The sequence below is a fragment of the Petromyzon marinus genome, unplaced genomic scaffold, assembly GCF_048934315.1.
Source record: "Petromyzon marinus isolate PM22_M1 ecotype Great Lakes invasive population unplaced genomic scaffold, UKy_Petmar_22M1.pri1.0 PM_G_Scaffold_14, whole genome shotgun sequence".
Classification (NCBI taxonomy): Eukaryota; Metazoa; Chordata; class Hyperoartia; order Petromyzontiformes; family Petromyzontidae; genus Petromyzon; species Petromyzon marinus.
The window spans coordinates 3,126,926-3,141,319 of NW_027422695.1; the positions used below are offsets into that span (position 1 = coordinate 3,126,926).

The 14,394-nt window shown below is 48.8% G+C and overlaps 1 protein-coding gene across 2 annotated transcripts; it reads right to left on the bottom strand.

Moving 5' to 3' along the window:
- Positions 1–3,099: 3,099 nt before the first annotated feature.
- On the bottom strand, positions 3,100–13,552 carry LOC116937875 (baculoviral IAP repeat-containing protein 7-B-like). 2 transcript variants are annotated; one of them, XM_076059902.1, is made up of 6 exons: positions 12,912–13,552; positions 11,186–11,339; positions 9,854–9,953; positions 7,889–7,949; positions 6,742–6,793; positions 3,100–6,113 (listed from the first exon to the last, which is right to left on the bottom strand). In XM_076059902.1, the coding sequence occupies exons 1-6, from the start codon at positions 13,236–13,238 to the stop codon at positions 5,920–5,922; spliced, it is 888 nt and encodes a 295-aa protein (XP_075916017.1). In that variant the 5' UTR covers positions 13,239–13,552; the 3' UTR covers positions 3,100–5,919. The 2 variants fall into 2 exon arrangements, with proteins under 2 accessions (XP_075916017.1, XP_032800883.2); XM_032944992.2 differs by having other exon boundaries at positions 3,100–6,116.
- Positions 13,553–14,394: the final 842 nt, after the last annotated feature.

A 14,394-nucleotide genomic window follows, 5' to 3' on the forward strand; every position in this document is an offset into this window, starting at 1 on the left:
TCAATCGTAATCTGCAAGTCATTGACGGCAGGGGTGAGAAATGTTTCTGTTAGGCAAAAAATGTCCGGATCAAGATTTGCCACTTCTAGTTTTAGTTGACTTAATTTAATCACAAGCCCTCTGATGTTGACATGTAGAACACCAACACCTTTCCTGCCAGAAAAATCTACAGAATTATACGGGCTCTTTTCATTTGGGCCAGGATGAAGCTCAATACCACCCAGGAATAAGAAAAGTAGAATTAACAGTTTGCATAACTATTTTCTGTGAAAGGATGAAGAGCGGCGAACCTTGGACGAATAGCAGCAGCTCGCAGATGGTGTTATTTTTAAGAGCAGAATGAAGTTTGGAAGGAGTGCTGGTGAAGTAATGGGACAAAGATAGGGTTTAAAAGGATACAATGATGGAGTGTAGAAGTGTTTATGAGCTGTTTCATTTGCAGGTGTAGTGGCAAATCGAGCAACAAGTATTGACGCAAAATAACGAGGGTAGCCGTTTGTAGAGTTGAGTGTGGCACTAGATATGGCCGGGAGGGACAGCAGTAGGACACACAGCAGGAGAATTGCCATCTCTAAAATATCCAGGGTATACACAGATTTACACACAAGTGGAATAGAAAAATATATATACTTGTAGGCCGCGCGTGAGAAAAACGTCTTGCCGCACTCGTCACACATGCACGGCTTCTCGCCCATGTGCTAGGGTTTAACAGCGCCCACCCCCCTCTCCCAGACAGCAGATTCTTGGCTGTTGTGGGCTCGGCTGAACCGCTTGCACCGCCTCCTTTCCCCGCCACAGGATGGTACTCGAGCTAGCCCTTCTTGAGCTCAGCCCACAACTGGAATGTCGTTTCTTGGCCTGCTCCACGTGAATGAGTTAGCTGCGGGTTTGCCACGGTGTGACACATCAGCTGAGCGTCAGCACGCTCCAGGTACCACTGTCAGCGGCAGGTGGGTAGGCCTCCCAGCAGGTGGGTAGGCCTCCCAGCAGGTGGGTAGGCCTCCCAGCGGCAGGTGGGTAGGCCTCCCAGCAGGTGGGTAGGCCTCTCCGGGGCACAGTGTGGTGAGCAGTGTGTGTGAACAGTGTGTGTGAACAGTGTGGTGAGCAGTGTGTGTGAACAGTGTGTGTGAACAGAGTGGGGAGCGTTTGTGGTGAGTGTGTGGTGTGGTGAGTGTGTGGTGAGTGTAGTGTGGTGTTTGTGAGTGTGGTGTGTGTGGTGTGTGTGTGGTGAGTGTGTGGTGAGCGTATGTGGTGAGTGTGTGGTGTGTGTTTGTGGTGTCTGTGGTGTGTGTTTGTGGTGAATGTGGTGTGTGTGTGGTGAGTGTGGGGTGTGTGGTGAGCGTGGTGAGTGTGGTGAGTGTGGTGAGCGTGTGTGTGGTGAGTGTGGTGAGTTTGGTGGTGGTGTGGGGTGTGGTAGTGGTGGTGTGGTGGTGGTGTGGGGTGTGGTAGTGGTGGTGTGGGGTGTGGTAGTGGTGGTGTGGGGTGTGGTGGTTTGGGGTGTGGTGGTGTGGGGTGTAGGGGAGGTGGTGTGGTGGTTTGGGGGAGGTGGTGTGGGGTGTAGGGGAGGTGGTGTGGTGTGGTAGTGGTGGTGTGGTGGTGGTGTGGGGTGTGGTGGTGTGGGATGTGGTGGTGGTGTGGTGGTGGTGGTGTGGTGGGGTGTGGTGGTGTGGTGGTGGTGTGGGGTGTGGTGGTGTGGGGTGTGGTGGTGGTGGTGGTGGTGTGGTGGGGTGTGGTGGTGTGGGGTGTGGTGGTGGTGGTGTGGGGTGTGGTAGTGGTGGTGGTGTGGTGGTGTGGGGTGTGGTGGTGGTGGTGTGGGGTGTGGTGGTGGTCGTGTGGGGTATGGTGGTGGTGGTGTGGTGGTGGTGTGGGGTGTGGTAGTGGTGGTGTGGGTGTGGTGGTGTGGGGTGTGGTGGTGGTGGTGTAGGGGAGGTGGTGGTGGTGGTGGTGTGGGGCGTGGTGGTGTGGGGTGTGGTGGTGTGGGGTGTGGTAGTGGTGTGGGGTGTGGTGGTGGTGGTGTGGGGTGTGGTGGTGGTGGTGTGGTGGTGGTGGTGTGGAGTGTATGGGTGGTGGTGTTCTTTGTGTTTGAGCGGGGAATGTTTTCTCGTGTGGTAGTGGTGGTGTGGTGGTGGTGTGGGGTGTGGTGGTGTGGGATGTGGTGGTGGTGTGGTGGTGGTGGTGTGGTGGGGTGTGGTGGTGTGGTGGTGGTGTGGGGTGTGGTGGTGGTGGTGTGGGGTGTGGTGGTGGTGGTGGTGGTGTGGTGGGGTGTGGTGGTGTGGGGTGTGGTGGTGGTGGTGTGGGGTGTGGTAGTGGTGGTGTGGTGGTGTGGGGTGTGGTGGTGGTGGTGTGGGGTGTGGTGGTGGTCGTGTGGGGTATGGTGGTGGTGGTGTGGTGGTGGTGTGGGGTGTGGTAGTGGTGGTGTGGGGTGTGGTGGTGTGGGGTGTGGTGGTGGTGGTGTAGGGGAGGTGGTGGTGGTGTGGGGCGTGGTGGTGTGGGGTGTGGTGGTGGTGGTGGTGTGGGGTGTGGTAGTGGTGTGGGGTGTGGTGGTGGTGGTGTGGGGTGTGGTGGTGGTGGTGTGGTGGTGGTGGTGTGGAGTGTATGGGTGGTGGTGTTCTTTGTGTTTGAGCGGGGAATGTTTTCTCGTGCCAGGACGTACTTCTGTGGACCGCCGTTCGCTTCGTTGGGATTTCGATTTTACGATTCTGGTGGTTTGGTTGTGGTGGTGGTGAGTTTGAATGGTTTTAAGATCGCTAACTTGGTTGAACACAGGCACATAGTGTAGAATTGTTGTTAGATTGTTGAATGTGTGTAAAGTGTGTTTTGGTGTTACCTCAGGATATTCATAATGAATGGTCATTCAGTCCATGCTTATTTAATCCATTTAAAATGCAGTTAGACTGCAGTAGTTACGTTGCATCATGGATATGTTGGTTAATATCTGATGCGGAAAGTGACTGATGGATACAGCAGACTCAGCCAAATTTGTGGATTCTTTAATTCTCAGATTTTGACGTGAATTAACAACTCGTGGATTTTCGCCTCCTCGGCCAAAATGTGTAAATCTAACAACAGTGAAACCAACATTGGCGTTCTTGAAAATCGTAATGGTAATGAAATTTAATAATAATAGAATACGACGTTTCAATTGCAACACAAACAACCATCATCAGGTACAAATGAATGAGAACAAACATAGTAAACTTGGAAATATAATGCAATATAACACAGAGTCGGCCAACAAAACAATCAACGCCCCACCTGGTTGATTACGTTCTTCCAAAGATTGATAAATTTGAGAGAGACAAAACATAGACACGTGGACACACAAGCAGAGAGAGAGACAACACAGAAACACACAGAGAGAGACACACAACATAGACACACAGAGAGAGACAATACAGAGACACAGAGAGAGACACACAACATAGACACACAGACAGGCACACAAGCAGAGAGAGACAACACAGAGACACAGAGAGAGACACACAACATAGACACACAGACAGGCACACAAGCAGAGAGACTCACACAGAGACACACAGAGACACACAACATAGACACACAGACAGACACAAGCAGAGAGAGACAACACAGAGACACACAACATAGACACACAGACAGACACACAGGCAGAGAGAGACTCACACAGAGACACACAGAGAGAGACACACAACATAGACACACAGACACACAGAGAGAGACTCACACAGAGACACACATAGAGTGACACAACATAGATACACAGACAGACACACAAGCAGAGAGAGACAACACAGAGACACACAGAGAGAGACACACAACATAGACACACAGATACACAAGCAGAGAGAGACAACACAGAGACACAGAGAGTGACACACACAACATAGACACACAAGCAGAGAGAGACAACACAGACACACAAGCACAGAGAGAGAGACTCACACAGAGACAAACAGAGAGAGACACACAACATAGACACACAGACAGACGCACAAGCAGAGAGAGACTCACACAGAGACACAGAGAGAGACAGACAACATAGACACACAGACAGACGCACAAGCAGAGAGAGACTCACACAGAGACACAGAGAGTGACAGACAACATAGACACACAGACAGACACACAAGCAGAGAGAGAGACTCACACAGAGACAAACAGAGAGACACACAACATAGACACACAGACAGACACACAAGCAGAGAGACTCATACAGAGACAAACAGAGAGAGACACACAACATAGACACACAGACAGACACACAAGCAGAGAGAGACAACACAGAGACACACAACATAGACACACAGACAGACACACAGGCAGAGAGAGACAACACAGACACACAGAGAGAGACACACAACATAGACACATAGACAGACACACAAGCAGAGAGAGATTCACACAGAGACAAACAGAGTGAGACACACACAACATAGACACACAGACAGACACACAAGCAGAGAGAGACAACACAGAGACACACAGAGAGAGACACACAACATAGACACACAGACACACAAGCAGAGAGAGACAACACAGACACACAAGCAGAGAGAGACTCACACAGAGACACACAGAGAGTGACACACAACATAGACACACAGACAGACACAGAGAGAGAGAGACTCACACAGAGACAGAGAGAGAGACAACCAAGAGCTTTAATAGCTCTTTAAACCCCTCCCACTGCTCCCGCAGTCTAAACACAACAAGACTCCCAAGGCCTCTGGTGACATCAAAAATTATTTAATAACGAGACGAACAAACTAGCTACAGAGCGAAGCCTCGGGCCTACGCGTTGGGCCTTGCGTGGCCCATTAATGGGTGCTCGACTCGAATGTGCGGACGTTTCACTGACTGAACGCAACATTGAAAGCAGCATTGAGAATCTTCACTTGAAGCTTTCGTGGCAACTGCAGGGATCCACGCTCTCAAAGTCATCACGTGGTAGGTGTATAAAATACATCACCACGTTTCCATCGCGACACAAGCAACCGTCATCAGGCGGAACAGGTACAGTTCAACTGATGGGGGGTCGCTTGTGTTGCGACAGAAACGTCGTGATTTATTTTATTTTGTCCCCACGTCACTTGACCGAAAGAACCTTGAAGAATGTTCTTGGTTCTTTCTACACGTGAATATGTGTAAGCTGTTACACATATACACGTGTAAGCTGTTACACGTGTAACAGCTTACACGTGTATATGTGTAAGCTGTTACACATGTATATGTGTAAGCTGTTACACATGTATATGTGTAAGCTGTTACACATGCATATGTGTAAGCTGTTACACGTGTAACAGCTTACACGTGTATATGTGCATCTACATTCACTTCGTCACTTCCCAAGACTGACACCGTACACCTTAAAATCAACGCACTCTTATTAACGCTTTCCCATGCCACCCATTGCATTGTCCCACAGAGTTAGAAATGTAATAACTCGCACATGTAAGTACGCCTTAAAATCACCGCAATCTTTGACCCTTCCACCCGTTGCAATAAGCGCTCCACAGAGTTCTAAATGTAATAGCTCCCAAATGTAGAAACTGTTAACGCGTGTAAACTTTGCGTACCATCCGGTTAAAGCAAAGATTACAGAACAGTCTTAAAACTTCACTTCCTTCACTTTCCAAGTCTGACATCGTACGCCTTCAAAACCACCACACTGATCATTATTAATTAACCCTTTCACATTCCGGAAACCCCCCAAAAAAAAGGCTGCTCTATGGGTGGAGGCCGGTGGCCAAGTGAAATTGCCCTCCCCGTGCCTCCCTGCGCGAAAAAACGAACGCCGAACGCTCGCCAGCGACCGGCTTATGCCTCGGCACGGGAGAGGGGAGGGGTTAATCAACGAACTCGCCCCGACGGTCGCAGCCACGGGCGGTCGGGATCCCCGGCGGTCGTTTCTCTCTCCTCCTCCTTCGCCCGGCCGTTCGCCTAAACCACGAAGGCCCGGAGCGACGTCTTCACGGCGACACGGCACACGGGACACCGGCTCAGGGAGAGGGCGCAGTGGCCGCACGTGGCCACGTGTCCGCACGGCACGAACATCGTGGACACCTCGCGCTCCATGCACACCTTGCAGGACAGCCGCTCTTCCAGCTTGTCCAGAAGCTCCTCAGTCGATGGCGCTGCTGTGGACAAAAGCGCGCGCAGACGCACGCGGAGACGCACGCGGAGACACACGCGGAGACACACAGAGACACACAGACACACGTGCAGACACACAGAGACACACAGAGACACACAGAGACACACAGAGACGCACGGAGACACACGCGCGCACGCACAGACGCAAGCGCACACACACACAGACGCACACACAGGCACACCAGCACACACTTTCAGCGGTTTCAAAAAGTGATGGTCGATCATCACCAGACTGCTTACATATGGGGCGCAAAGTTGGCGAGATGTTGACCACCTCGTCTGGTATACATGAGGTCGTGACTCTCACCTGTATCAGACTCTCACCTGTATCAGACCCTCACCTGTATCAGTCTCTCACCTGTATCAGTCTCTCACCTGGTTCAGTCTCTCACCTGTATCAGACCCTCACCTGTATCAGACTCTCACCTGTATCAGACCCTCACCTGTATCAGACCCTCACCTGTATCAGACCCTCACCTGTATCACCCTCACCTGTATCAGACCCTCACCTGTATCAGTCTCTCACCTGTATCAGACCCTCACCTGTAACAGACCCTCACCTGTATCAGGTGAGGGTCTGATACAGTGCGCAGGGATCCGTCGTCTTACCGTGCTCAATCTCCGCGGTTGTACTCTGCGGCGTCTGTCCCGGTAGCGGAGCCTTTGAACCGACAAATAAAGATGAACATCGTCGCGTGTAAGAATCATCGCCGGTGTCACGCAGAAGAACCGACAAAAATGGATAAGTTACGCAAGCGACGACCGCTCGCGTTGAAAACGATCGCGACTTTTTGCACCGTTACTCTGCGCTCGATTTGCAATCGGCGTGTCGGCAAACCAAACGGAACGACAAGAGCCGGCTCTCGATTGTCGCCGCTAACGACGGGGGGCAGGGCAGCTGCAGACGGCTCAAAATCGCGCAGCATCCAAAAAGATAAAATAAAAAAAATTTCCGTGGATCTCTACGCCAAAAACACCGATTATCCCCATAGTTATATATATAGTTATAGAGTACATTCAATCTGGCTGTCGCCTGATGAAGCTCGTTGTTGTTGTAATTACTGGTGAAACGTCGTACTCAGATTCTAAATGTTGTGGCTTGGCTCTCCAACACACCGCTGTGAGCTGTACTAGTATTATACACTATACACTACTATACTATTATACACTACTATACTATACACTACACTATACACTACACTATACACTACTACACTATACACTACTATACACTATACACTACTACACTATTATACACTACTATACTATACACTACTATACTATACTATACACTACTATACACTACTACACTATGCATTATTACACTATACACTACTACACTATACACTATTATACACTATACACTACTATACTATACACAACTATACTATACACTACACTACTATACACTACTACACTATGCACTACTACACTATACACTACTATACTATACACACTACTATATTTACAATAAGCATATTGGTAATAAAACCACATTATTTTTGTATTTTTACCCCTGAATGATGAACAACATTTCAAGCTGCCTGCGAAGTTTAAGTTTGAGTCTATTTGTGTTCAAGACCGCTGATAAACTCCATCAAGAGACGAGGCTGGTCTCGTCTGTTCAACGACCGGAGTTGACCAAGGTCAACGTTAAAAAACTAAACAAAAAATCGTACGTGCGGCGTGTTCGCACGCCGGCGTTAAACTCGATTCTCCTGCGAAACCAAAAGTTGGCGAGAAAATGTTTTGTTACCGGCGGCCGCGTCGACCCGCGGACGAAAGCTTCCCCCTTCTGTCGTCCAACAAACACGCAGCTGTTCAGCAAACGACGCGGGAAGAGAGGCGGGGGGAGGGGGGTCATTATTTTACACCGGCTGGGTACAATGTGGTGGATGTATTGGGGAGCATGTCACCATTATTATTATTTATATTATGATCTTATAGTGAGATGGTTGTATTGGGGAACACATTATATCTATTATTTTATCGCGTTTATTATGATTTTGTTATTATCTTATAATGCGATGGATGTGTTGGGGAACACATAATTATTTAATATTTACAGTGAGGGAAAAAAGTATTTGATCCCCTGCTGATTTTGTACATTTGCCCACTGACAAAGAAATGATCAGTCTATAATTTTAATGGTAGGTTTATTTGAACAGTGAGAGACAGAATAACAACAACAAATCCAGAAAAACGCATGTCAAAAATGTTATGAATTGATTTGCATTTTAATGAGGGAAATAAGTATTTGACCCCTCTGCAAAACATGACTTAGTACTTGGTGGCAAAACGCTTGTTGGCAATCACAGAGGTCAGACGTTTCTTGTAGTTGGCCACCAGGTTTGCACACATCTCAGGAGGGATTTTGTCCCACTCCTCTTTGCAGATCTTCTCCAAGTCATTAAGGTTTCGAGGATGACGTTTGGCAACTCGAACCTTCAGCTCCCTCCACAGATTTTCCATGGGATTAAGGTCTGGAGACTGGCTAGGCCGCTCCAGGTCCTTAATGTGCTTCTTCTTGAGCCACTCCTTTGTTGCCTTGACCGTGTGTTTTGGGTCATTGTCATGCTGGAATACCCATCCACGACCCATTTTCAATGCCCTGGCTGAGGGAAGGAGGTTCTCACCCAAGATTTGACGGTACATGGCCCCGTCCATCGTCCGTTTGATGCGGTGAAGTTGTCCTGTCCCCTTAGCAGAAAAACACCCCCAAAGCATAATGTTTCCACCTCCATGTTTGACGGTGGGGATGGTGTTCTTGGGGTCATAGGCAGCATTCCTCCTCCTCCAAACACGGCGAGTTGAGTTGATGCCAAAGAGCTCCATTTTGGTCTCATCTGACCACAACACTTTCACCAAGTTGTCCTCTGAATCATTCAGATGTTCATTGGCAAACTTCAGACGGGCATGTATATGTGCTTTCTTGAGCAGGGGGACCTTGTGGGCACTGCAGGATTTCAGTCCTTCACGAGGTAGTGTGTTACCAATTGTTTTCTTGGTGACTATGGTCCCAGCTGCCTTGAGATCATTGACAAGATCCTCCCGTGTAGTTCTGGGCTGATTCCTCACCGTTCTCATGATCATTGCAACTCCACGAGGTGAGATCTTGCATGGAGACCCATGCCGAGGGAGATTGACAGTTTTTTGTGTTTCTTCCATTTGCGAATAATCGCACCAACTGTTGTCACCTTCTGACCAAGCTGCTTTGCAATGGTCTTGTAGCCCATTACAGCCTTGTGTAGGTCTACAATCTTGTCCCTGACATCCTTGGAGAGCTCTTTGGTCTTGGCCATGGTGGAGAGTTTGGAATTTGATTGATTGCTTCTGTGCACAGGTGTCTTTTATAGGTAACGAGCTGAGATTAGGAGCACACTCTTAAAGAGTGTGCTCCTAATCTCAGCTCCTAATCTCAGCTTGTTACCTGTATAAAAGACACCTGGGAGCCAGAAAACTTTCTGATTGAGAGGGGGTCAAATACTTTTTTCCCTCATTAAAATGCAAATCAATTTATAACATTTTTGACATGCGTTTTTCTGGATTTTGTTGTTGTTATTCTGTCTCTCACTGTTCAAATAAACCTACCATTAAAATTATAGACTGATAATTTCTTTGTCAGTGGGCAAACGTACAAAATCAGCAGGGGATCAAATACTTTTTTCCCTTACTGTATATATATAAATTTCACGGGCGCAGCAGGTGCCAAACGCCTCACCTGGGAAACCACTTTGCGTGCTCATGCCAAGCGCTGTCTCCCAGCGCCCACTCTTGTAGATGACCGTCGCAGCTGAAGCACTTCACAAGATCTCCGTAACCTACTCAAAATAGAAAACACGTTACAGGGACCTCTCCCCTACTTATCGACACTGTCGACTTTTCAGAGATAAACAAACCCATCCAGTTGCCCGTTCGGACCGAGAGTCCTAAGTTCAACCGCCTCACAATAGTTGGAGGTGGTGGCATCAACATCTGCAGAACGTGAAAAACCAGTGGCATTTACATCTACAGAACGTGAAGAACCAGTGGCATTTACAGCTACAGAATGTGAAGAACCCAGTGGCATCAACATCTGCAGAACGTGAAGAACCAGCATCATCTACATCTACAGAATGTGAAGAACCAGTTGCATCTACATCTACAGAATACGAAAAACCAGTGGCATCTACATCTACAGAACGTGAAGAACCAGCGTCATCTACATCTACAGAACGTGAAAAACCAGTGGCATCTACATCTACAGAACGTGACGAACCAGTGGCATCTACATCTACAGAACGTGACGAACCAGTGGCATCTACATCTACAGAACGTGAAGAACCAGTGGCATCTACATCTACAGAACGTGACGAACCAGTGGCATCTAAATCTTCAGGAGATTATACAACTTGTAAAGGCATTCCCCGTGTTTCGTGTACACACTCTACAACACGTTTGGAACCGACAGGACTTCGCACTCCTATCGTGTTTTTGTAAACCGTTCGTTGCCGTGACGTTCTTACCCCCCGTGCCCGGACTGGACATCATGCGAAAAAGAGCTTCACAGCTCAATGGATTCCTCCAGTATAGATAAATATTCTGATTCTGACCTCCCTCAGGTGTTTGACCAAAACTATTAACCAACATTGATACTATTTTATGATACCAGGTGTTAGGACCATTGAGTTGCTATTTAGCTCTTTTTCAGAGGTGACCACCTGGCTATCACAAACGATAGCTCAACGAAGTGGCTTATCGCATGAGAATTTAAATGCAGCCAAATACTCTAAACGCGTGTTTCTAAATGTGCAAGGAAAAAACCGGAGGACCGGCAGAAAAAATCCACGCGACCACGGGGAGAGAGGCACGAAAATTCCAAATACACATCAGGCGTCAGGATGGAACCCACCACCTCCTGCCTTCCAGGCGAGGTAGCCAACATCTCCGAGCCACCGTGGCGCTTGCCCCCAAAGAGCCGCCCCTCCCCCCACAAAACGGGGACGACTACAGCGCCGGGGAAGGCCGGCCTCCACCCACTTCTACGCAGCGGCAGCAGCAGCACAAACCGTACCGGAATAGTAGAAGCCTGCGTAGGCCAGTTCAGGCGGGGACACATTGGCGGTGTACGGCCAGCTCGCGAAAGATCTGAGTCGCGCCCCGAACGAACGCATCTCTGGACTCAGTCCGGAGTCGGCGCGATCCTGAGTGGCCGGCGGCAACGGGGCCTGCGGGGAAAAGGCGCCACCCAGGGACAAACGCAACGACGACAACGGTGACGACGATGACGACTGCGACGGCAGCGTCGACGGCGACGACGGTGACGCAGTGAGCTCATCGAATTGTCCCCGCCCTTTGGAAAGGCTCCCCAGGAAGCCGTGAGGGCATTGGAATCGTTTTTTTTTAAACGACATCTTCGAAACAAAACCTTTTTAGACTGGCCTAAAAAGGTTAAGTCATTTACATGACTTAATACGATTACATCTCCATAACTAGCATAACTTATGCGCATAATTACATCAATTAACGTTATTTCGGATAATTACGCATTTTTCCAAATTTCATTTCATTTTTATTATTTTTATTAAAATTTTCAAGACCCGGCATATACAACAGGTGGGGGAATTTATAGAGAAGATAACATTACAGTAGAATCTTGATTTGAATTACAGTACACTCTGGATGATCCGCGCGCGGTTTGTTCGATTTGCAGATGAACCGCACACCTGAGATTTTGACGGAGATTAAGAACTCGTGGATATTCCCCTGAAGTCCACCTGAAGATGACCGTTTGAGTTATGGTCGAAACGTCGTGAGAATTTTTATTGTTTTATATATATTATTTTGTTGTTTCTCTTCAACGTGACTTTACCGAAAAAACTAAGAATATAATCTAAAAACAGTTTATACAACAATGGTTAATTCTTGGACATTTTTATTACAAGTCACGTGGCGCTTTAACCGAACAAATACGTTGCCCCGGTTAATCCGAAATCCACGTGACCACCTCTACGGCACGGCAGCTGCAACGTCTTTACAACGGTGGGCAGAGTTTAATTGATTTTGTTGCCGTGGCTCTGCTGTCAAATGAGCGAGCCGACTCTTCAGCGCGGGGAGCGGGAAAGTCTCATCATTGAACATGGTTATAGGCACAAAGCATTGAAGAACTGAGACTCATCTACAAGGGCGCAGCGGTAGCCAGGAGATGTGAACGACCTCGCCTGGTATGCAGGAGGTCATGGGCTCGAAACCCGACCCTGACACCTGCTTCTGCCTATTTGGAGTTTCCGTCTCTCTCTCTCTCTGTTCCCCCCGTGGTCACCACGTGCGAGGGTATTCGGCAAATATAAATGTCCACGCAACGATGCTGAGCCCGCTTCGCTGAGCAACGTCGCTGCTTTGCGTGACGGAGAGGGTCGGCATCTGAAACAAATAGCTACGTCATCGCAGCGCTGAGTAGGGCCCTCGCCAGGTCAAGAATAACTGTGTTAGCACAGGGTGCTTACAAAGAAATGTTCACACTTGTTTTTGGACTATCGTTTTTTTAATATAACACGAATCTGACCGCGAATGCGCGTCAATGGATTCAACGAGCCAAAGGGTCTCCGCTCGTTCGCCATCGTCGTCTAAACACGCCTAGAATTATCTCCAATCGGTACCCAGAACCCCGAGGCACATCTCTTCGTGCCAATCGTTGCAAATTCTCAGGGGCACCCCGCACTAGTTTTAGGATAGACCCGGCCTCGCCCCCCCAAAACAAGCGTCAGGACGTCACCGGCGCCGTCGCTGGCGTCACCCACCGCGCGAGCGCAGGCGGGGAAGTGCCTGGCGTGCTCCCGAGCGGGGTCGTCCCCCTCCTCCCAGCGATGCATCATCCCGCCGCAGCGGAAGCAGGCCACCAGGTCGCTGAAGCCCATGCGGTAGAGTCCGGCCCGCGCCAAGTCCGCGGGCCGCACGGGGGACGACCGGGGCCACCCCTTGGAGAACGACAGCAGCCTGGCCGATTCGCTCTGCATCTTCGAGGCCGACGGTCGCGGGATCCGGTCGAAGCGGGGCATCGGGGGGGCGGAGCGTCTCGCCGCCGCCGACGCCCTGCGGGAGGCCCGAAAGTCTACGACGTTCGGCATCGACCCGGCGGAAAAATACGGGGCGATTTGGGGTGAAAAGAATGCTTTTGCGAGGGACGAGTCCGCCCGGGGGTCTCTTGTTAAAGATCGCTCAAGAAACGTCGAGGCCTTCTCCTCCTTTCAAGGCGTCGAAGGGATCCCGGGGCTCGTAGCTCGTAGCTCGACGGGTAGTTTAAAAACCGGCGATGGGAAATGGCACGACCCCTGTTGTCACCCTCGACGGCTCCTGAATGCGGGAACAAAAATGTTGGGGCGGCAAGCGTCATTAAAAACGGACATCTTTTAGTGATATTCTTAGCTCTTTCGGTAAAGTCACGTTGAAGGCAAACAATAAAATAATAAAATACATATAAAACAATAAAAATTCTCACGACGTTTCGACCATAACACAAACGGTCGTTATGTTATGGTCGAAACGTCGTGAGAATTTTTATTGTTTTGTATATATATTTTATTATTTTATTGTTTCCCTTCAACGTGACTTTGCCGAAAGAGCTAAGAATATGAATTACTGCAGTCACGAAAGCTTTAAATCAAAATAAAATATTTAAGTGACTTGAAATGTTTGGTTTAAACAATTCATCCATACACAAAGGCTTTTTGTGGGTTAGATCGCGTAAATATATTAATGTTAAACCCACCACCACCCGACACGGCCAACTGGTAAGGGTTGTCACGTAAACAGAACAATCTCTATTATGGATGATATTGGTCGCCAAAGCCTACGTGTTAAGAATTAAACAGTTCAGTCTGTCACTTCTGACAAACTCATGCACAGCAATAAAAGGGGGCACACACAGTCTGGATGGTCCTGTACCAAACGGAGTTTCGAGAGTTATCTGGTGTGAGAAAAACCAACACTACCCATAGACTCAGCACTGCACCATAGACTCAACACTACCCAAAGACTCAACACTAACCATAGACTCAACACTGCCCATAGACTCAATACTGCCCATAGACTCAACACTACCCATTGACTCAACACTACACCATAGACTCAGCACTGCACCATAGACTCAACACTGCACTATAGACTCAACACTGCACCATAGACTCAACACTACCCAAAGACTCAACACTACACCATAGACTCAACACTACCCATAGACTCAACACTGTACCATGGACTCAGCACTGCACCATAGACTCAACA